At 44.9% G+C, this 22,712-nt stretch overlaps 1 protein-coding gene across 6 annotated transcripts in view; it reads right to left on the reverse strand.

The window, feature by feature from the left end:
* The window catches only part of STK39 (serine/threonine kinase 39), a 149,073-nt gene that overhangs the window by 40,085 nt on the left and 86,276 nt on the right, over positions 1-22,712 (reverse strand). For 4 of the 6 annotated variants that reach the window (XM_081313056.1, XM_081313059.1, XM_081313060.1 and 1 more), the window contains 4 exons: positions 6,511-6,633; positions 6,389-6,418; positions 5,626-5,688; positions 3,566-3,633 (listed from right to left, as the gene is read on the reverse strand). In XM_081313056.1, the coding sequence (XP_081169182.1) occupies positions 3,566-3,633; positions 5,626-5,688; positions 6,389-6,418; positions 6,511-6,633 (284 nt within the window). The remainder of the gene's footprint in view (positions 1-3,565; positions 3,634-5,625; positions 5,689-6,388; positions 6,419-6,510; positions 6,634-22,712) is intronic. The other 2 variants (XR_014024539.1, XM_081313057.1) reach the window with 2 other exon arrangements.

The following is a 22,712-nucleotide window of genomic DNA, read 5'->3' on the forward strand; positions in this document are numbered from 1 at the left end:
GACGGATTGCAGCAGTGAAAATGAATGTCCTGCCCAAATTTTTATTCTTATTTCAAATGATACCGATTCTTAAGAAAGACTCTAACTTGGAGGAATGGCAGCGTGGTATCAATAAATTTGTGTGGGCAGGGAAAAAGCCACGAGTTAAACTTAAGATTATGCAGGATACTCGTGAGAGAGGTGGCCTTAAAATGCCTAATTTTAAATTATATTATGAAGCTGCTGCACTAGTAGGAATAAGTGATTGGATTAATTTGACACAATCGAGGTTATTAAATCTTGAGGGCCATGATCTGTTGTTTGGCTGGCATGCATATTTGCTGTATGATAAGAAGGTAGATACTGTGTTTAGGATGCATATTTTAAGACAGGCATTGCTGAGAGTTTGGAAGAAGTATAGACATAAGTTAAGCAGCAAGATACCATTGTGGGCAATCCCAAAACACGCAATAGAAAATATACATGCTGGTTTCAAACATGATGAGACTACTTACAAGGAAATTTTAAGTTTGGAAAGGAATATTTGGTGCTTGAAATCATATAGTTTCTTGCGAGAAGAGAAGGTTGTTCAGACTTGGTTTCAATATATTCAGTTACAGGCCAGGTGGAAAGAAGATCAAAAAAATGGATTTGCAACGACTGATGAAAATTTGATAAAGCAAATTAGAAATCAAGGACCAGCACATATTAAACGGATATATCTTGCATTGATAGAGATCGATTCAGAAACAGAGCTTGTTAAGGATTGTATGATAAAATGGGCCCAAAACATTCAGGAAGTTATTACAATGGACACGTGGGAAAAGATCTGGGTGAGGAATGTAAAATTCACTCAAGCTCAAAGTTTAAGAGAGAACTTTTACAAAATGTTTTATAGATGGCATCTAGATCCTAAAAAGCTTGCAAGTATGTATCCGAATTATCAGCCTAAATGTTGGAGGTGTGGTGATGAAGAGGCAACATATTTTCACATATGGTGGACATGTAAAAAGGTCAAGGCTTTTTGGATAAAAGTCTGGTGGAATATGCAGAAGATTTTTAAACGGAGGATAAAGTTTTGTCCGCAATTTTTTTTGTTGGGAATAATTGTTGACGCTACAGTTGTGGACTCTAAGTTGATGTTGAATTTAGTTACGGCAGCAAGACTTTTGATAGGTCAATATTGGAAGAAAGAGGAACTGCCGACTATACAAGAGTGGATTTTAAAGGTTTCCGACTTGGCAGAGATGGCGAAGATTTCGGCCTATTTGAAAGATTACTCGCAAGAACATTATATTATGGAATGGAGAAAATGGATTGAGTTTATCCAGAATAAGTATAGGGTCAAGAAGTTTTATCTAGCATTTGAATAAGTCTTCTTTCGTTTTCTTTTTTCTTTTTTTATTTTGTCTTCTATATATATTTAATAATGCTAAGTTTTGTTTGATCCTATATAAGTTAGAGAGTGATGGATTTTAGAATTTATAGTTGTTAGTATATGGTTGTTTATGATTGCCTTTTTATATATATATACCTTGTATTTAGCTCTGGGAAGTCCGGGGGGGGGAGGGGGGTTAGGGGGAGGTGGGGGGGGAGGAGGGAGGGGGGGAGGGGGGGGAAGGGGGGAGGTAGGGAGGGGAGGTAGGGAGGGGGAAGGGGGTTTTTTAAAGGAAAACTGTATTTTTAAAACTTTTCAATAACAACCACAAGATGGAATGCCATCGAAAGTCCATGTGGTCACGTGCCAGCTCGTTTTATGACGCACCCACTTACAACTAGTTGTGGTTAGTAAATCGAGGGCTAGCTGTAAAGAATTAGCAATGGCTTAGGAACCGTGATAGGTATGCAAGACCAGAGTACCACAACTCATAGAAGGTGCGCATCTACCATGAGACACAACAGATTCTTAATGAACAGCCGAGCCCAAGGAAGAAACCATAAAAACTGTATCCCTTCAGCTGGTACTAAGTTATACACATGGACTGAGTATGTTATATGCGGCCTCGCTTTAATCGAACCATTCCACATATCCAACAATATGAGGCAGAAGCATAAACACTGTGAATGGGCCAGATGCAGATTTTACACAAACCAAACATCTACAAGATTTTATGCATAGTTAAAGTACCAGTGATCCTAAAATGCTGAGCATAGATCCAAGTAGATGAGCACATTTCCTCTAATCTAGGGCTGGCCAATTTTGAGGATGCACATTGCATTATTATTTATTTCAAACGTACACACACATCCTGTTGTTCCCTTCCAGGATAAGCAACATACAAAGGGCAGAAAAAAGGTAAGGGATTGTAAACGAAGAAAATAAAAGAAGATAAGAAAAAAAAGGGCAAACTAGTTTAATCTGGATTAATCTAGCCATTCCCTAAAACTCTCTATACCTTTTTATCCTTACAAACCATCAATGCTTCAACCATAACCACATACTAATTTATATACTGATTTTTTATTTAAAATTCTTGTCTTTCTGTTTTAGGAACTCATCAACATCATCCAACCATGACTCTCCTGTTCTCCTCTTTCCTTCTAACCCTTTTCTTCTTATATTTGTCATGAGATTTGATCCCTATTACTTCTCTCTCTGTGTCCAAACCAATTAACTTATTCTTTTGTACTGATCACTGATTTTTACATTCAGTCCACTACACTGCAAAGGAACTATGGAGAAATATGTAAACATTTTTTTAAAATGAGAGGCAATGTCCAGTTCTGCCCTCAAAGAAGCCAACACTACTGCATAGGTCCAAGCACACACATCACTTCCCAGGCAACGAGGAGGGGCATGGAACTAATAAAGAGATGGTTAGGTTAGCATTCCCCAGAGAAACTGGAAGAAATGCCTCTTCTTTACAACGAATATGAAGATATAAATCAGCTTTGAAGAGGTTTTAATTTTCCAAGTTATTTTAGGTAGATTACAAGAAAAGAGAAACTAAGCTAGGAGTACACACACAAAAATATATATTCTAAACTTAAGAAAATGAATTAGCTCTCCATAAAATTTGGTTAAGAATCACTCATTTTCTTAAAAAATGGAAATCAACATCAGTCTCCTTCCAAACAATTGTGACATCTGATAACCACATTTGCACCATTATAAAAATGGTAAAGTGCTTGAAAAATTTATCAGTTATTCTTCTCACAGCTTCTTCTCACCGTTGACCGAACCTGCCTAATAAAAATGTTTTCAACAAGCAATTTGTAATGTAACCACGGTTTATTTCTGTTGCAGGTTGACTGCTATAGAATAAAAGAAGCTCATTAAAATCCCTGCGATCCTGAAATGGAAGGAAAGAGGGAAGAAAAAACAAAATATTTAACGAAGAATGCTTTTAACCTAAAGATCTTTTCACTTTCAGTATTTCGTTCCTCCATTTTTAATTTTTCAAAGCAATTAAAAGAGAGCAATTAGTTGTGAGAACACCATTGGTATTGGTCATACTGGGAGGATGACCGTGCTGACATTTCTCTTGTTAATATTATGAGAAATAAATGAAGAGAATCACGCATGAACAGATTTGACTAGGCCAAAAAAAAGGCAATGAAGATAAAGAGAGATTATTCTTCTTACCTTAGTCGTAAAACAAGATTCACAGCACATGGAACAGAGCTATATTCATTTGTAATAGCAGATCGTGCCTTAATGAAAAAGGAGGGAATACATCTTTTTAAATTGCCATATTAAAAACTGGGATGGGTTCAATTCTTTAAGGTAATAATTATCTAGGTTAACTTAGAGGTCATCACTAATCTGAAATTGCAAGTCAGATATTAAAACTGGCATAGATTACAGTAAGGTGGCAAAGGGAAAAACCAATATAAGTCTATTCCCCTGATTAATCTGATAAATGTATGGTATTAAAACAAAAGCCCCTAGAATTTTAAACACTTTCCCAGCTTCATACGACAAATTTCTTGTTTATTTAACAGAGCATTACATTTTATGAGAATCCCAGCAGTGATTATTGTTTGCATCTTTATTGCATAGAATAAAAGATTAAATAGCTGGAAAGTAGCCATAGCCTTTAGTAACAATTAAAAAAATTCACATTGATATAAACAAAATTTAGTGACATTGTTCACATACGACTTTCAGCAATAAAGTGTTATTCTACATCTTCGCTTCAAATCAGTATGGGAACAGTCAACTTTGCCTGACTACTAAACTATACACTAGTTTCCTCAGCCGGTAACCATTATCAATGCTGTTCCTAAGGTGCTTTTTCAAAAGGCAACTGGACTTTTCGCTTCTCATTCAAGAGGCTTCTTTAGTTCTGTCAGAAGTGTCGGAACTGAAGTAGCTCCTTGGATGAGAAGTGAAACGTCTTCAAGGAAAAACAAAGTCCAGTTGCCTTCTGAAAAAGCACCTTTGGGACAACCATAACCTGGAAGACTGTGGATCTCCATAGACATTATCAATGTTGGGTTTACCTATCACACTCAATCATAAAGTCTGGCACTTCTTTGGACCGAGCTGGTATGCTATTTGGGGGGTCCCTCCTGGACTCATAGCTCCTGTTCAAGGAGCAAACGGCGGCCATAGCTAGGGAAGCCTTTACATATAATCATCTAGCGAGCCAACTGCATTTTTCCTGGACCAGGAGGCCTTGTTCACAGTCACTCATGCGGTCACCTCCAGATCAGAAGTGCAATGGGCTCTACATTGGGGCTGCCCTTAGAAGACCACCTGGAAGTCTCAACTGCTGCAGAACATGGAAGTGCACACAGTGATGGGTGCTCTTAAGTTTATCCATAAATCACCTCTGTTATGGAAGCTGCACTGGCTTCCAGTTTTCTTCTGGCTGCAATTCAAGATGCTAGTTGTCACCTTTAAGTCTTATATGAGACAGGACCAGGTTATCTGTGGAACTGCCTTTCCTTAAGGCTGCCTACCTGTCCTACCAGAATAGATACAGCGGGCATGCTTCCAGCCCCTTCCCTTAAACTTTGCCACCTACAAGAGCTGGGAAGTGTGCCTTTGCTACGGCAACCCCAGCCCTATGGAAAACTCTGACCCACAAAGTTTGGCAGGCCTCTACCTCCTAGCATTTCAAAAAGCACTGAAGACCTGGCTTTTCCTCCAAACTCTGGGATAGGATGAGGTCAAAATGCATGTTGGAAGCTTGACTTAGCCTTGGTTTTTTAAAAAACATTTATAGTTTTATATGCTATTTATGTTGTTTCAATTCTTGATTGGGAACTGCCCAGAGTTTGGTATAAGGTGGGCAGCTACATAAATGCTTAATGTATTGTAATGTAAGGTAATGTAATGTAATGCACTGCAATGCAAAATACAAATATGCAATGCATATATGTATTTTTAGCTTAGCCTACGATGTGGATTTAACCATTATGCCTGGTCATCAATGATTCATGGCTGAACATTGTATGAACCAGATCACTATGGCTTATTGAACAAGCCATGACTAAAGAAACACATAATTTGAGAACCCTTTCAATCTTTAAACCAGTTTGTGGCCTAGTGAATCTGTAATTAATGACAAACTGGGATTGCAAGAAAGCTATTACAAGGCCACTTCAGTCAAAGTCTGTATCTACTAACTAGATCACACAGTTTGAGTGCAAACTGACAAATCTATGCAAGATATGAAATGTTAATAGTAATAATACCTGAGAACCTTTTATAGACAGGTTCTGTATTTGGTCAGGGATATTGCTGGAATACACGGAAATCTGTTAAAAAGAGTTTAAATCCTTAGAAGATGGCACAAAATATGTTACATATAGCAAGCAGGATTTCAAACAAGATTTGATGCTGTATTTTCATTAAATAAAGCCTGTTAATCCTGCATAAACTTGTGAGAATAGCAGTCGTCTGTGTCACTGAACTTCTGTCTGCCCTCAAACCCTCCTCTACAGATTAAGTGAGCACAGAAAGAACAAAAGGGGAAGGAAACATTAAGCCTTTATTCATTTATCATTATACTTCAAACTGACTCCAGAGCGCAAATTCTCTGGACAAAGTACTAAATTACAAAGAACATTAATAAATTCTAAATAGCTAAAAAACCAACTGCTAAATATTGGCTTTATAATTCAAGTTTAACAACAGAATATAAACTTACACATATGGAGTTATTTAAAAGTGGCTCACAAGAACTAATGCATGCAATCTTATTAAAAACTAATGCCGTCACATTACGCATCAATGAATTGTGCCTCCGATTCTAGTTATTACTGGAAAGCAGTATGGGTTTTTTAAAATTGAAGTCTACATCTTGTTGAAAATATAAAAAAGATGCTGAACTTCAAATTGTAAAACTTTACTGAAAATTACCATTTTAATATTCACATTTTCATGTAAATACAGAGAAAAAATCAGTAAACACACACTCCTACTCACAAAGGGAAAGAAATAACTCTAACCATTTACCTCTGCATCTTCTTCTTTTACTCTTCGTGACTAGAAGGCAAGCATCATAATTAATTAGTTACCAGCTGAGTATCAAAATAATGAATGTTTACTTGAGCAACCCAGTGGTTTCCCAAAATTACCTTCTCTTGGGAAAAAGCAGCCTTGCCTTCTTCACTCTTCTCATCCATTTCATCATCACTCCATTCCCAGTCCCCATCTTCTGTCTTGTGGAGATGGCCACTAGAACCGGGTACTCTTCTAACCTAACAAAAGTACAAAGGCAACATTGAAAAGAGGCATGGAGTTGCGATGATTTAAGTCCCTGGTCTAGGATTGGGAAGCCCTAGCTTCAAACTCTCACTTAACTATGGAGCCCCCTGGATGAGCTATGGCAATTCTCCCCATCCAAGCACTCTCAGAGGGACATTGTGACAATGAACTAAGTCACCCTTTCTTCATCTGAGTTGTATTTGCTGTTGCTTTGATAGCTCCATCAACACTCAAGATACATGTTTATGTTTTATTATTTGGAGATAATGAATAGAGCAGAGCTGGAAGGGACCTTGGAGGTGTTCTAGTCCAGCCCACTGCTCAAGCAGGAGAACCTATACCATTTCAGACAAAATGGTTGTCCAGTCTCAGCATTCACAACTTCTGGAGGCAGATTGTTCCACTGATTAATTGTTCTAACTGTCAGGAAATTTCTCCTTAGTTCTAGGGTTGCTTCTCTCCTTGATTAGTTTCCATCCGTTGCTTCTTGTCCTGCCTTCAGGTGCTTTGGAGAATGGCTTGACTCCCTCTTCTTTGTGGCAGCCCCTGAGATACTGGAACACTGCTATCATGTCCCCCCTCGTCCTTCTCTTCATTAAACTAGACATGCCCAATTCCAACAACCGTTCCTTACATGCTTATATGTCCAATTTATATTGGATCTCTCTTATTCCCCAAAGATCTAAGAGACTTGGAGAATGATTTAAATGAGAATAAAGACTACATGCCGAAGTGGAATTTCACTCCATTTTCTCCAACCAATGCGTTAGTTTAAAAAGTAAATTATACATGAAGAAGAAGAAAAATATCAGTCTTTACTTATCAGTAATTCAAGGAAATGTACTTATTAAACTGATTACAAGAATAGCAAATACCACAGTGAAAATAACTGACTACCAGGAAGTGGGAGAGGAGGCTTCAACAACACAGTATTGATTTGTCTCTTACATCAGAGGTCCCCAACCCCTGGGCCGTGGACCTGTACCGGGCCTCAGCATGCCAGCAACCGGTCCGCAGAAACAAACAAAACCCCATCTGTGAGATGCAGGCAGCACACAAAACCACGCACCCTCCAGGCCGCAGAAAAACCTCTCTCCACAGAACTGGTCCCTGATGCCCAAAAGGTTAATGTAATAATGTAATTTAATGTAATGTCTTACATTATCGAATGAGGATTTTGCCTAAAGATGAGGATCACTAATGGCCACAATTTTCCAAGTATTCTCTTATTCAATTTGCTTTCACTAAGCTACAACACAGAAAAGATGAGAAAGGAAGAGGAGTGCCAAGGAATATTTTCTCTGCCTTTGAAGGAAGAGCCTTACTAAAATGAAACCTTCAATACTTGTTTTTTTAACGCAGATTAATGGAGTTAAGATCACAGAGTTGTTAGGAACCAGGCTAATGTGGCTTTCTAATGACATCACTTCGTGAATGTGTGAGTAAGATTGCTCAATGCCTTCAATTGTGACACCGCTGGATATAACCTAAGTACTAGTAGTAGCCAGTAACACAGGACAAGTCACTAAATCAGCGACTAATGTTGATGGGTCTACAATCACAAAGATAGGGAAGATGCATTTTCTGAAATGACACCTTTACCCAACTACTTTTTCCTACTTTGACTGAAGTACACAATTACAAACTCTATTTTGTTTTTGCTGTCTTTCATAGCCAGCAGAAGCAAGCTAGGGCTAAATACGTACTTATAAGAACAGAAAACAGTTCACTGCCAGTGAAAGAATAACGGCCATTGGGAAAAGAGGAGATAACTCTCATGCAACTATATAATGCTACTGGATCTCAGCCTCTGTCTTGAGGGGAAATTCTGGGAAAGAAAAAAAAATGTAAGGAAATAAAGAAGAACATTTTAAACTCTTCTACTCTTAAATTCCATTTTATCTCTCAGAAAAGGTGGGGGACAGGATCTTGAGTGAATTCAAATTATCTTGGAAACCAGGCTTTCCCCGGTCCCACACAGGCCCTTCCTCTGGATGCAGGCAGGCAGATATCAAGTTTGACGTATGAGACGGTTTCCACAACTCAGTGTGCCTTGCTGGTTCCAAAACAAAAATGGAAGCCAAAACGTTGCAAGCTATTCAGTTAGTGGGAGAGATGGTAGTGAAGCTAATTTGCACCCTCGTACCAGGACCACATTGCTCCTTTAGACACTCAAAGAGAAAAATCTTTCCGTAAGGTTTACATGTTTCAGTCTACTATTGTTAAATGCCCCCTCGGCAACTTTATGCTATAGGAAAATTCATCAGGAAAATAACATACCATTAAGACTGTGTCCTGTGCCTGACTACCTAACTCTGGACTGCCCAGCCCTTCCCCTCCACTCCTTTGCAGAATTTACAAGGGTGTAAATTGCTTGGACAAGCTATCTCTTCTTAAACTGCCTTTTCTTGGCTGCGCTGGCTGCGCTTCCTTGAAAGGTGCTAAGCGGAAGTCAACTCAGCTCTGCAATCTTGATTAGTTAATTAACGCCCAGGGCCAGTTTGTGCAGCTATCTAGAATTAGCATAATCCTAATTAATAATTTAATTTAATTTAATATTTGCATTTGTATACCGCCCTTTCCCTGAGGACTCAGGGCGGTTTACAGGGAATTAAAAATCAAAGCATACAAAAGTTAAAACCAATTTAAAAAGCATTAAATTCACCCTGTACATTAAAACCCCAGTTAAAATTTTCCCCTCAGCCTGGGCCCGAGAGCTCAAAGAGCCAGGTCTTCAGGCCCCGGCGGAATGATCGAAGGTCGGGAGCAGTCCTCAGCTCTACTGGCAGCTGGTTCCAGAGGGCAGGCGCTCCCACTGAGAAGGCCCTATCCCTGGGTGTCACCCGCCGGCAATCTCTCACCGGCGGAACCCTGAGCAGACCCTCCCTGTGGGAGCGCACTGGGCGAAGGGCGTTTGATGCCGGCAGCAGGTGTTCCCTCAAATAACCCGGACCCAGGCCATGTAGGGCTTTATAGGTGATAACCAGCACCTTGAATTTCACCCGGAGGGCAACCGGAAGCCAATGCAGCTCGCGGAGTAGAGGTGTTACATGGGAGTATCGGGAAACCCCCATTACAACTCGCGCGGCCGCATTCTGCACCAGTTGAAGCCTCCGAGTGGTCTTCAAGGGCAGCCCCATGTAGAGAGCGTTACAGTAGTCCAAACGGGAGGTCACAAGCGCATGAGTGACTGTGCGTAGGGCGTCTCGGTCCAGATAGGGACGCAACTGGCGCACCAGGCGAACCTGTGCAAAAGCCCCCCTGGTCACGGCTCCTATGTGATCTTCAAAATTGAGCCGTGAATCCAGGAGGACGCCCAAATTGCGAGCCCTATCAACGGGGGGTAACACCTCACCCCCCATCATTAGAGGTGGAATAACTTGGCTAACCCGAGACGCCGATATGCACAGCCACTCAGTCTTGGCGGGATTGAGACGAAGCCTGTTTCTCCCCATCCAGACCTGGACCGCCTCCAGGCACCGGGACATCACGGAGAGGGCATCACTGGGTTGGTTCGGGGTGGAAAGAAAAAGTTGGGTATCATCAGCGTACTGGTGATACCCCACCCCAAAACCACGAATGATCTCACCCAGCGGCTTCATGTAGATGTTGAACAGGAGGGGCGAGAGAACCGACCCCTGAGGGACTCCACAAATGAGAGACCTCGGGGCGGATCTCTGCCCTCCTGTCAACACCGACTGCGAGCGGCCCTGGAGGTAGGAGGAGAACCACCGAAGGACGGTGCCTCCCACTCCCAACCCCCTGAGACGCCGCAGCAGGATACCATGGTCGATGGTATCGAAAGCCGCTGAGAGATCTAATAGGACCAGGACAGAGGAGCAACCCCTGTCCCTAGCCCTCCAGAGATCATTCACCAGCGCGACCAATGCCGTCTCCGTGCTGTGTCCGGGCCTGAAGCCCGATTGGTACGGGTCCAGATAATCAGTTTCCTCCAGGAACAGAGGGAGCTGATGCGCCACCACACTCTCAACAACCTTCGCCAGAAAGCGAAGGTTGGAGACTGGACGATAGTTGTTTAAAACAGCCGGGTCCAAAGCAGGCTTCTTGAGGAGGGGTCTCACCACCGCCTCCTTCAAGGCGGCAGGGAAGACACCCTCCTTCAAAGAAGCAGTTATCACTGCATGGAACCAGCCTCGTGTTCCCTCCCGAGCCGCATAGGCTAGCCAGGAGGGGCACGGATCCAACAAACAGGTGGTGGAGCTCAGTCTCCCCATGATCCTGTCCACATCATCAGGGGAAACAGGGTCGAACTCAGTCCAGATAGCGTGCTCAAGACCGCCTGATTCCTCCACATCAGACTCTGCCCAGTCAGAGTCCAAGCCGGTCCGGATCCGAGCGATTTTGTCCGTCAGATGATGACTAAACTCCTCGGCTCGTCCCTGCAAGGGATCCTCCCTCACCTCCTGGTTAAGGAGGGAGCGAGTCACCCTAAACAGGGCGGCCGGGCGATTATCTGCGGACGCGATAAGGGCGGCAAAGTAATTAGACTTCGCCGTCCTTATCGCCGCAAGATAAGACCTTATGAAGGTTCTTAACTGCAATCGGTCGGATTCGGATCGGCTGGATCTCCAACCGCTCTCTAGACCTCGTCTCCGACGCTTCATCTCCCGGAGCTCCACAGAGAACCATGGAGCCCAACGGGATCTGCGCCGAGTCAGAGGTCGCATGGGTACAACACAGTCGAGTGCCCTGGTGGCAGCCGTTTCCCAGGCCTCCACCAGAGCATCGACTGGGCTGTGGGTAAGGGTGATAGGTATCGGCCCAAGCGCCCTCTGGAACCGATCCGGGTCCATTAGGCGCCTGGGGCGGAACCACCTGGTCGGTTCCGCCGCCCAGCGGCGGGGGATGGCATGACGGAAAACCAGCCTCAGGAGGTGATGATCTGACCATGACAGAGGGGTGATGGACGGAGAACCCCCTCCCAGATCATCCAACCACTGTCCAGACAGGAACACCAGGTCGAGAGTATGATCCCCCTCGTGAGTAGGGCCCTCAATAACCTGGGTCAGGCCCATGGCTGTCATGGAAGCCATGAACTCCCGAGCTAACTCCGACGACCCCCCCAGTGATGGCAGGTTGAAGTCACCCAGGACTATAAGCCTGGGGAACTCCACCGCCAACTCTGAGAGGGTGTCGAGCAGCTCAGGCAGGGCTGTTGCCACACAGCTGGGCGCCAGGTATGTGAGCAACAAGCCCAACTGAACCCGAGGACCACATCTCAAGAGGAGGGATTCACTCCCGGCCATCTGGACAATGGTGGCCTCCCGGGGACACAAAGTCTCCCGAATAACCACTGCCACCCCACCACCCCTGCCCTGAGCCCGTGGCTGGTGCAGCACCCGGAAACCTGGCGGGCATAACTCGGTGAGAGGCACCCCTCCCTCCGAACCCAACCAAGTTTCCGTGATGCACGCTAGATCCGCACATTCCTCCTCGATCAGATCACGGATGAGGGGAGCTTTGTTAACTACGGATCTAGCGTTAAAATAGACCAACCTGAGCTCAGGGGCCTGATCACCCTCATCCCCGGGTAGGAGGGTGCTAACCGGAGGGTCGGAGCGCGCCACCGCTCGGAGATAGCGGGGGCGCGATCCCAGATGTTGATATGGCCCTCCGCGCAAACACCTGCTGCCATACCCTATCGCCGTGGGGATTCGATGCCCCACCCCCACATTCCCAGCGCCAGCAGCCACCTCCCCCGACCCCATCCCGTCGGGACCTCTAACAGGTCCAGACTGAGTGCCGGTTACAGATTCCTTCCCCACCCTCCCCTTCCTCCCCCTCCCTAACCTCTTAAAATAACCGGCTAAGAATCTTATCAGGGGCCTCTTAGCGCGTCTTAACTCGAGGCCCCCGTCCAAGCCCAACCACCTCTCGGAGTCCCAAAGCTTGGACCCGTCATTAAGGGGAGTATGGAAACAGGCGACAGGTCGCGCCCATGAGGCAGAAACCGCCCTAAGGGCATACAAATCCGCTTCGGAATAACGATAGATCATATTGTGCTCGAATAGTCTCTCAGGGCCGATGTTACTAATATATCCAGAGGATCGCTCGTTGATGGTACATAGATGGAGAAAGAAAAAGTCCAGTGGGCGTATCTCTCAATCTGCAAAGCCATCTCAGCTCTCACCTGAGATGGAAATCCAAAAGACAACCTCAGCCGTCCTCTCACTCCGGCTGAGGCATCTGACTGGAGCAGAGAGAGAAAAAGGGGATCCTGAGCCAGGCCCACCCCAACTGGTCTCTCACACCAGTGAGGCGGACGCTGACCAGTCCAAAACCGTCCTCCCACCACGGTTCGGTCCCGTCCACATTGGACTATCAATAGGGAGATCTTAATTCCCATCAGGTACGGAGTCAGTCATAACGCCTGCCAGGCAGCAAAAAGTAAAGGACAGGGAGGCCAAGCCTCTGTTGATCCTCACACCGCCAATCAGCGCCGTCAGTCAATGCCCGTCCGCCAGTCCAAACCATCTCCAACGGAGGAAAGAGGTAGTCCCAGCAGCTATATTGAATAAAAAAGTTCGCTAGCATGTCCGCCGAGGCCGATGACCAGGCCCACAGTCTGCAACCACCATCCGGGAGGAGAGGAGGCTCCGCACCGCAGAAAACGGTGCCAGCCAGCCAATGGTAGTAGAAGAATCTCCGTCCGGTGGGATCATCGCCGCTGCCCCTCCAACAACAGAGGGTATCCACGACGAGCAAGCAGAGGAAGGAAGACAGGCAAGACATCCCGGGCTTCCCGGTGCTATAATAGTGCTCGGCGCCATAACGGAGCTCAGCAGGTCGGCAGGAAATTCTCAGCGCTGCTCGTTCAAATCAGCAGACCGCTGGTTGGGGGGGGGCTCGGCGTCAGGAAAAGCAGCGCCCAGCAGCTGTTCCAACAATCCCCAATCCCCAAAGCTGCCTCAGCCCGCGAGCAGATGGAAACAAAGCAGACGCCCGAGGTTCACGACGTGGCAGCGCTCAGCGCCATGATGAGGCTCAGCAAGTCAACAGACAGTTCTCGGCACCGCTCGCTAGAATCCACAAAACGCTGTTTCGGAGGGGGGGGGCTCAGCGCTACAGAGAGCAGCGCTTAGCAGCTGTTTTAGAAACCCCCAAGTCCCGGAGTAGCCACAGCCAACAGCAGCACGAAGTCGCCTCGGCCAGCAGCGGATGAAAAAGCAGGGCTGACATCTCGGGTTTCACAGCGTAGCAGCGTTCGGCGCCATCATGGGCCGGCAGGTTGACAGGCGGCAGATGTCAAAAGCCGCTAGCTCGAAGGGGGGGGGATCAGCGCCGCAGAAAAACAGCGCCCAACAGCTGTTTTTAGATCCCCCACCCCCGGAATCGCCTCGACATACCGTGGGCTTCCCCGAGCTAAATCCTTTAAAGCCCTCAAAGAGCGCCCGAAGCCTAAGTTGCGGCCGTCGCCATCTTGGGCAGAAAAAAAAAAAAAAAAAAAAAAAAAAAAATTAGTCCCACCCTAAAAGCTTCCTATTGTATCCTACGCGGGGAGCAGGTTAAGCTTGCAGAGACCAAGACTTTTCTTTTCTTACAGTTGCAAGAAAAAGTATGTGAACCCTTTGGGATTATGTGGAGTTTTGCATGAATTGGCCATAAAATGCACTCTAAACGTCATGTAAGTCACAACAATAGAAAAACACAGTCTGCTTAAAATAATACTACACAAACATTAGCTGTTGTCATGTTTTAATTGAACATAAGATGGAAATATTCACAGTGCAGGGTGGAAAAAGTATGTGAACCCCTAATGACTTCTCCAAGAGCTAATTAGAGCCAACCTTGACTCCAATCAGTGTGATATTGGATGTGTTGCTGACAGCTGTCCTGCCCTTTAAAAACACACACGTTTTGGGTTTACTGGTCTCAAGAAGCACTGTCTGATGTGAACCATGCCTCGCAGAAAAGAGCTCTCAGAAGACCTACGATCAAGAATTGTTGACTTGCATGAAGCTGGAAAGGTTTACAAAAGTATCTCCAAAAGCCTTGATGTTCATGTGTCCACGGTAAGACAGACTGTCTACAAATGGAGAAAGTTTAGCGCTGTTGCTACTCTCCCTACGCGTGGTCGTCCTGTAAAAATGACTGCAAGAGCACAGCGCATAATGTTTAATGAGGTAAAGAAGAATCCTAGAGTGTCAGCTAAAGACCTACAGAAATCTCTGGCACATGCTAACATTTTTGTTGACACATCTACAATAAGGAAAACATTAAACAAGAATGGAGTACATGGGAGGACACCACGGAGGAAGCCATTGCTGTCCAAAAAAAATATTGCAGCACGTTTGAGGTTTGCAAAAGAGCACCTGGATGTTCCACAGCACTACTGGCAAAATATACTGTGGACAGATGAAACCAAAATTGAGTTGTTTGGGAAAAACACACAACACTGTGTGTGGAAAAAAAAGGCACAGCACACCAACATCAAAACCTCATCCCCACTGTAAAACATGGCGGAGGGAGCATCATGGTTTGGGGCTGCTTTGCTGCCTCAGGGCCTGGACGGATTGTTGTCATTGATGGGAAAATGAATTCCACAGTTTATCAGGACATTTTGCAGGAAAATGTACGACCATCTGTCCGCCAACTGAAGCTCCGCAGAGGATGGGTTATGCAACAGGACAATGACCCAAAGCATACAAGTAATTCAACAAAACAATGGCTTCAACAGAACAGAATACGCCTTCTGGAGTGGCCCAGTCAGAGTCTTGACCTCAACCCGATTGAAATGCTGTGGCATGACCTTAAGAGAGCGATTCACACCAAACATCCCAAGAATATTGCTACACTGAAACAGTTTTGTGAAGAGGAGTGGTCCAAAATTACTCCAGATCGTTGTGCAACTACAGGAAACGTTTGGTTGAGGTTATTGCTGCCAAAGGAGGGTCAACCAGTTATTAAGTCCAAAGGTTCACATACTTTTTTCACCCTGCACTGTGAATGTTTCCATCTTATGTTCAATTAAAGCATGACAACAGCTAAAGTTTGTGTAGTATTGTGTTTTTCTATTGTTGTGACTTACATGACGTTTAGAGTGCATTTTATGGCCAATTCATGCAAAACTCCACGTAATCCCAAAGGGTTCACATACTTTTTCTTGCAACTGTATACCAGAAGTGAGAATTACAAAGGGAGGAGAAATGGGGGGGGGGGGGGGGAAAGGGCTACAAGATTTGCCCATTTTTCCCCCCAGCTCCTTTTTAGTCAAGTTCCAAAACATGAAATTTCCCCACTGTTACTCTCCCAACTGATTGGGTTTATATCCTTTGGGCACTGTAACATATGTAGGGACAATTTCTTAATAAAACTTTTAAAGGATTATTAAAAGTCCAGGCATCCTTGTTGGATTCTTTGGGATCCATCCTGCAAATTCTAAGTTATCATTACACAGATTAATGGAAACACAGCGCGAGACCTCATGGATGCTATTTTTTAAAAACAGATATAGTTTATATGTACAATTATGCAGTTAATGTATTTTCTTATGCCTTACACATAATCTCTCCTCACCTTTTTTAAAAAAACAGAGAATTCAGCCTGAAGTATTTCTAGCTGCCCTTATAATCACAGATATTACAACTTCTAGGCAGAAAGAAAATTGCAAGCTGATTCTCTGTTTGCCTCCCTGTTTCCTCATGCTGTATGCATTTGCATCTCAAGCAGATTTATTATAAGTTATGGAAGAAGAAAAAAATTCCAAGAATGTAAGAAAATGATAAAACCTATTCATTAATGTTTTGACCTTTCCAGTTCAGTCTGCGCTTTATGAGGAGCTGCATATGAACATATAACATAAATTATTCACATTTAAACAGATATCCAGGCAATATACTACAGAGTGGACAAATGATGGAGATTGTGAAATCTAACACAATGAGGTCTTCAATTAGCCTTAAAAATACGCCCCCTCACCACTTTCTTTTTAATTTTCTGTGTTATTATCCAGGTTCTTTTATTTTAAAAAATAAAATAAAAGAGAGAGTGACCATCTCCTTTGACAAAGCTTCTCAGAACTGATAAGTAAAGTTGCTCCTCAGTAAAAAGAGAGACTCTCCTCTACAAATAAATGAACTCAAATCACTCCCAAAGACCTACTGATAAACTTGGGGCAAACGCAAGAAATAAACTGTGGTAGCAACACTGTAAGAGAAGAAGTGGCAAACCCTAGGGGCGGAGTTAAAAGAGGAATCAGTCTAGAATCCCTACGTAGCAACACGCGGACTAAGATCAACTCCTCTTGAATTCCATTAAATCTTATCTAATTTCTAGCAGGCGCTAACAGTTGAATCCTGTGTATAGGCTTTTTAGCAATAAATCTGTTTAACTGGACCTTCATGTGGGGACCTAGATTTTTTCACCTGACAAGTATTAGTTCCAGAATGGTGAGAAGCATTCATGAAAAGAGCTATTCAAAACATACCCAGTGGAAATGATTCCCTTAGCTTTCAGAAGTATGATCTAGATCAGGGGTGTCAAACTCACCACGTCACGTGACATGTCACGACATATCGCCACTTCTTCCCCATTGCCAGAGCTGGAGTAGGCATAGTTCCAGCATGATGCGTCTGGCCCGTGGGCCGGCAGTTTGACACCCCTGATCTAGATGAGCTGTGTTTTGAGGGAAAAATCATCCTTTAAAAGTAAATCTCGGGAACCTAACAAGTTAAGTGCTTGCGTACAATTAATGTTCCAGAAAGCATGAACGCTTGATGGCATCAGGGGAGCCTATGCTAAGCCCTACAATGGTTTGCTTGGTTTTGACTTAGCCACCAGCTTGTAAACCATAATTCACGATTTATTGTTATAGGTAAATCATGGCTGGCTGGGGAATTCTGGGATTTGAAGTCCACAGGTCTTAAAGTTGTCAAGTTGGACACTCCTGCTCTGAACTGTTGATCACACAGGAATTCTCTATGCTACAATAAAATGCTTCACCACACCACAGTAAGATTAAGTTGGCCTCTATGCTCCCACTATAGAGTTTTTTATGTTAAGGTTTGAAATTGCACTGACACGGCCGCTTTGTTGTTTTAATCCAAAAAGCCTGGGATGTGGAAAATGCTCCCACTAGGCCTGGACATTTCATCATTTCCTGAGAGAAAGATTCATTACCCTGGTGTTTATTCTTCTTTCCCCAAAAGGAAACCAATCTGTATTCCAGAACAAACCTCAATACTTAAAAATCAGTCCCTTCTATACGTACAAAAGGGAAACGTGTACTTCATCTTAAAAACTTATCTGCTATCAACGGCCCCATATACACCTTCCCAGAGGTGGTTTAGTCTAACTCACGGGTCGGCAACCCGCAGCTCCGGAGCCACATGCGGCTCTTTGAGCCGTCTCCTGCGGCTCCCAGCTGCCCGGTGCGCGCGCACCTCTTCGAACAGGCAGTGGTGCGTGCGCACCTCTCCAAATGGAGAGTGGCACCACCCGTTCCGAGCTCTCCAAGCTGCCGCCGTCCCGTCCGGACACCTGCCGCGTTCGTCAAACATTGACGAACACGGCAGCTGTGCAAACGGGATGGCGGAGGTTTGGAGAGTGCACGCGCACTCGCCAAACCGCTGCCATCCCGTCCGGAGACCTGCCGCGTTCGTCAAACATTGACGAACACGGCAGCTGTGCAAATGGGATGGCGGCGGTTTGGAGAGTGCACGCGCACCTTTCCCAAGCCGCCGCCGTCCGGAGACCTGCCGACGTTTGGGGAGGTTTGGGGAGGTGCGCGCGCACCTATGGTCATTCGGAGAGGTGCGCGTGCACCTCTCGGAATGGGTAGCGGCGCCGCTTCTTGCGAAAGCTGCCGCGGCCCGTCTGCAAAGCTGCCGCTTTCGGCAGCTTTGCAGACGGGCCGCGGCAGCTTTCGCAAGAAGCGGGGCCGTTGCCCGTTCGCACAGAGGTACGGAGACCTGCCGACATTTGGGGAGGTTTGGGGAGGTGCGCGCACACCTACGGTCGTTCGGAGAGGTGCGCGCGCACCCCTCGGAATGGGTAGCGGCGCCGCTTCTTGCGAAAGCTGCCGCGGCACATTTGCAGGCTGCCGAAAGCGGCAGCTTTGCAGACGGGCCGTCGCCGTCGCGCAACCGGGAACCGGTTCCATCACACATTAAAAAAAAGGCAACTGCGTGCATCCGCGCATGCGCAAGAAAAACCCGTTTTGTGCATGCGCAAAATGTTTTTTGCGCATGCGCGTGCATGGACGCACGCACGCGGCTCCCACTTTTTTTATGTGTGATGGAACCGGTTCCCAGTGGCTCTTTTCCTTTTTTGGGTTGCCGACCCCTGGTCTAACTCAAACAAATGGGATCAAAAGCTCTTTTCCTGGACTTGGTTTGTTTGGAAACAGATAAATTGTGCACATGCCAGCCATTCTCTCTAAATTCATTTGATGATTTTATTTCTACCCATTTCTTTTAATCTACACTTCTCTTATTGTTTAATGGTTACAAAACCTACCTTTGTCGGCAATATAATCCATAGTGTAAAATCATGACGTATTAACAACTCTGAAATTAGTACCCGATATTTCTGTTTACATAAACACAACTGCATTTTTAGAAATTGATTTTAGCAAAAGAACCCAAAGGGACAGTCTTCTTTGGAGCTGTCAGGGCTCAGCGGAAGTGCCGATCAGCTGGAATGTTGCAGCATCCCCAGGCTCTTGCAGCATCCCCACATTCAGATACTGGGCAACTGATTCATATTTATGACGGTCACAGTGTCCCAGGGTCATGTGAAGTGACCAAAACCTGCTGCAACTATCCAGCAGACGGGGGGGGGGATAAAACCCAAACACCCCCCACCCCACCCCCACTGCCAATCCTCAACAGAAATGCTCACAACAATGAAAACCTCGGACAGGAGGAAGAGCGCCACCAGGTGGGCAGGCAGGTGTCTTGCTCGGTTGTGGCTTGGGAGGCACTTTTTTCAGTGCCATTGTAACTTTGAACAGTCACTAAGTGAACTGTTGTAAGTCGAGAACTACCTGTACTTCATCACTTTTTTCCTTTTTTTGGGGGGGGGGTCATCAAGTTTTTGAAACCTTGCTAGATGACTGGTGGTACTCGGATGTTGCCATATCCTAAAAATGGTACAATGGGTGAAAAGGCTGAAAAGCCCTGGTCTAGTTTTTGGGGTTTTTTTGTTTTTTTTAAAGGATCTTGCTTCAAGAAGATTTTGGTGAGCATTTTGTTTTTGAAATAGTAACAGGTGAAGGTAGGAATTTATACTAGGAATTTGATTTTGTTTTTAGTCTCCTGTCTTTTATTTATCTGTACAACTTACAGACTTGAGTGTTCAGCTGCAGCCTTTATTCTTACTTCTGGCTGTGTACAAATACATTTTTTTAACTATGTAATAATTATTTGACGCCTCTCCAGATACTTCCTGTAGATTCTGGAAAAAATATAAAATTGTAACAAATCAGCGCCATCTTGTGGTTTGTTCAGGGCATGTCTTTTCCATTTTCTGTTTTTGTAAAGCTCATCAGGATCTAAATAGTTCTGTAATCTATCTCCTTCAATCCTGAACACTGGCATTTTAATATGTAAAGATTAAATGAGTACTTTATATTTTATTTTTTATTATTAATGTTTTACTATCTGGAGAGAAGGGAAATTGGGAGTATTTTCCACAGTGAGGAAGAATTTCTACCCTTCACAGCCAGGAAATGGCATTATAGATATGACTGCACTTTAGGCATTCTGACCTTTTAATCATCATGAAATTAAAAAAAGATGTCACAACTCCATGCTAACTGAGGTATCCCCCAGAGCAGGGGTCTCTAATCTGTGGGCTGCAGCCCAGTAGTGGGCCGTGGCCTCCTCCCTCACTTGCACTAGCACTGCGAGCGCGGGGCGAAAAAACAACACCGTGCCTCAGGGTGCAAAAATGGGATGCCGTGCTACAAGGCACAAAAATGGCACGCTGCCATGCCTCAGGGTGTGAAAACGGGCCACTGCAGCACCTCGGGGCACAAAAATGGGCCGCCACTGTGCTGCGGGGTGAAAAAATGGGCCACTGCTACATTGCGGGGCACAAAAACAGCTGCTGCCATACCACGGGGTGCAGAAACAAGGCGCTTTGCCACACAAGAACAGGGCAGGGCTAGTGAGTATCACACAGGTGCTAGCCCTGCCGTTTGCGACACGTGCTAGCCCCACCCTGTTTGCGGTATATGCTAGCCCTGCCCGGTTTGCAGTGTGTGCTAGCCCCACCCCGTTTGCACACATGCATGAAAAATGCTTCCCCTTCCTTTTTCCTCCGGTCTGCCAACCGACAAAGGTTGGTGACCTCTGCCCCAGAGGACAGGATGTAGTAGGAGATGGACTAGAAGGTGAAGACTTGAGGGCTCCTGAGAGAGGGGACCGGACCCCCAACATTCTATCCTGCTATATAAGAGACCTTTTGGTCTCTATGAAGGATTTTTATTAAGTGCAGGCATAAGGCATTTAACATGTATGTATGAATGTACATACAGGTATGTGTATAGATGTATACAGAGACAAGTTTACTGTAAATAGCTAAAAAATTTATATTGACGCCTACTCACTCATGACGACTCACTGCAGCTTACAGGAAATAAAAAGACCATATAAAAGAAATAAAAATAATAAAAAATAAAAATAGTAAAATAATAATAATGTTGGATTACAAGCCAGGAGACTGTGAGTTCTAGTTCTCTTTTAGGCATGGAAGCTGGCCGGGCAGTTTTGGACCTTTCCAAAGTTGAATTTTTCAGCCTTAGGGAACTGAGAAATTGAGAAACATCTACCTATCAAACCACACTGGACCACCATTGTATGTTGCCATCCATAGTTTTTGATGGGAAGGCCTTGCTTCCTCCTGCAGTGGATGTACTACACAGAGAGGCACACAAAATACTGTATATATCACTAGACATAAAAGTCTAATGTACAAGTAGCTGTCATTTACTGACCACAATTGGATCCCGCCCCTCTTTCACTAAGCAAGTCAGTCATGAATTGAAAAATGTGACAGTGGCCGTTGTCATTAAATGAATCACCACGAGCAGTTAAGTGTGATGTTACACGACCATGACTTGTGATTTCCTGCCGGTTTCCCCACTGACTTCCTTATTGGAATCCGGCAATGAAGGTCGCAAATGGCGATCAAATGACCATGGGACACTATGACTATCATAAATGCTCATCATTTGCCAAGTGCCTGAATCACAAACAAGCGAGCATGAGGAAGCTGCAACAGTTGCAAGTTCAAGGATCCATGTCCTTTTTCAGTACTTGTGTAACTCTGGATGGTTGTTGAACAAGTGGTCCTTAAGCAAGGACTACCTGTAACTTATTTTGCAAGGAAACACGTAACAAATCTTGAAATGTCTTGCGAGGTGATACTTGGCCTGCATTTGGATAGGAAACTATCAGGAAATCCCAAGGCAGAAAAGTAGTAGAAGAAGTTGAAGAAACATCCCTTGAGAAGACAATGGCAAACCCCAACACCAACTCAATACGGTTCCATACTGTTGTCAAAAAAACCAACATCAACTCAAGGGAGACTTTTTTTTAAATCCCCAGTCGTAGTCTAATATTCTAACCACTACGCATTAGGAAACACAGTCCCACTTTTGCCACACTTTCTCTTCCTTTGTTCTACGAAAATCTACTATCAGAGTCGGGCTAAACTATGTCATGTTGTGTACTACAATTAATATTATTGTGGCGGGGGGGGGAAGCAGAACTTCTAATTTTGTTTCTTTTATTTCCCCTAAACCAGGGGTGTCAAACTCAATTTCATTGAGGGCCGCATCAGCATTGCGGTTGCCCTCAGGGGGCCGGGTGGGTATGGCCAGGGTGGGCGGGGCCTACTGGGTGGGAGTGGCTAGAGTGCATATGGCCTACTGGGTGGGCGTGGCCAGCTCTACATCGTTCGCATCAAGGGTGCCTATGGGGGCCTGGGCAGGAGTGGGACAGATCTGAGGGTCTCTGGCAGAAGGAGGGTCTCTGGGCCAGGGCCAAGGCAGTGGGGGCCGTTCTCTCACTGTTTCCAGGATGGCTTCGCGGGCCACATGAAACCA

Source organism: Vipera berus (assembly GCF_964194415.1).
Source record: "Vipera berus genome assembly, chromosome: 1".
Taxonomy (NCBI): domain Eukaryota; kingdom Metazoa; phylum Chordata; class Lepidosauria; order Squamata; family Viperidae; genus Vipera; species Vipera berus.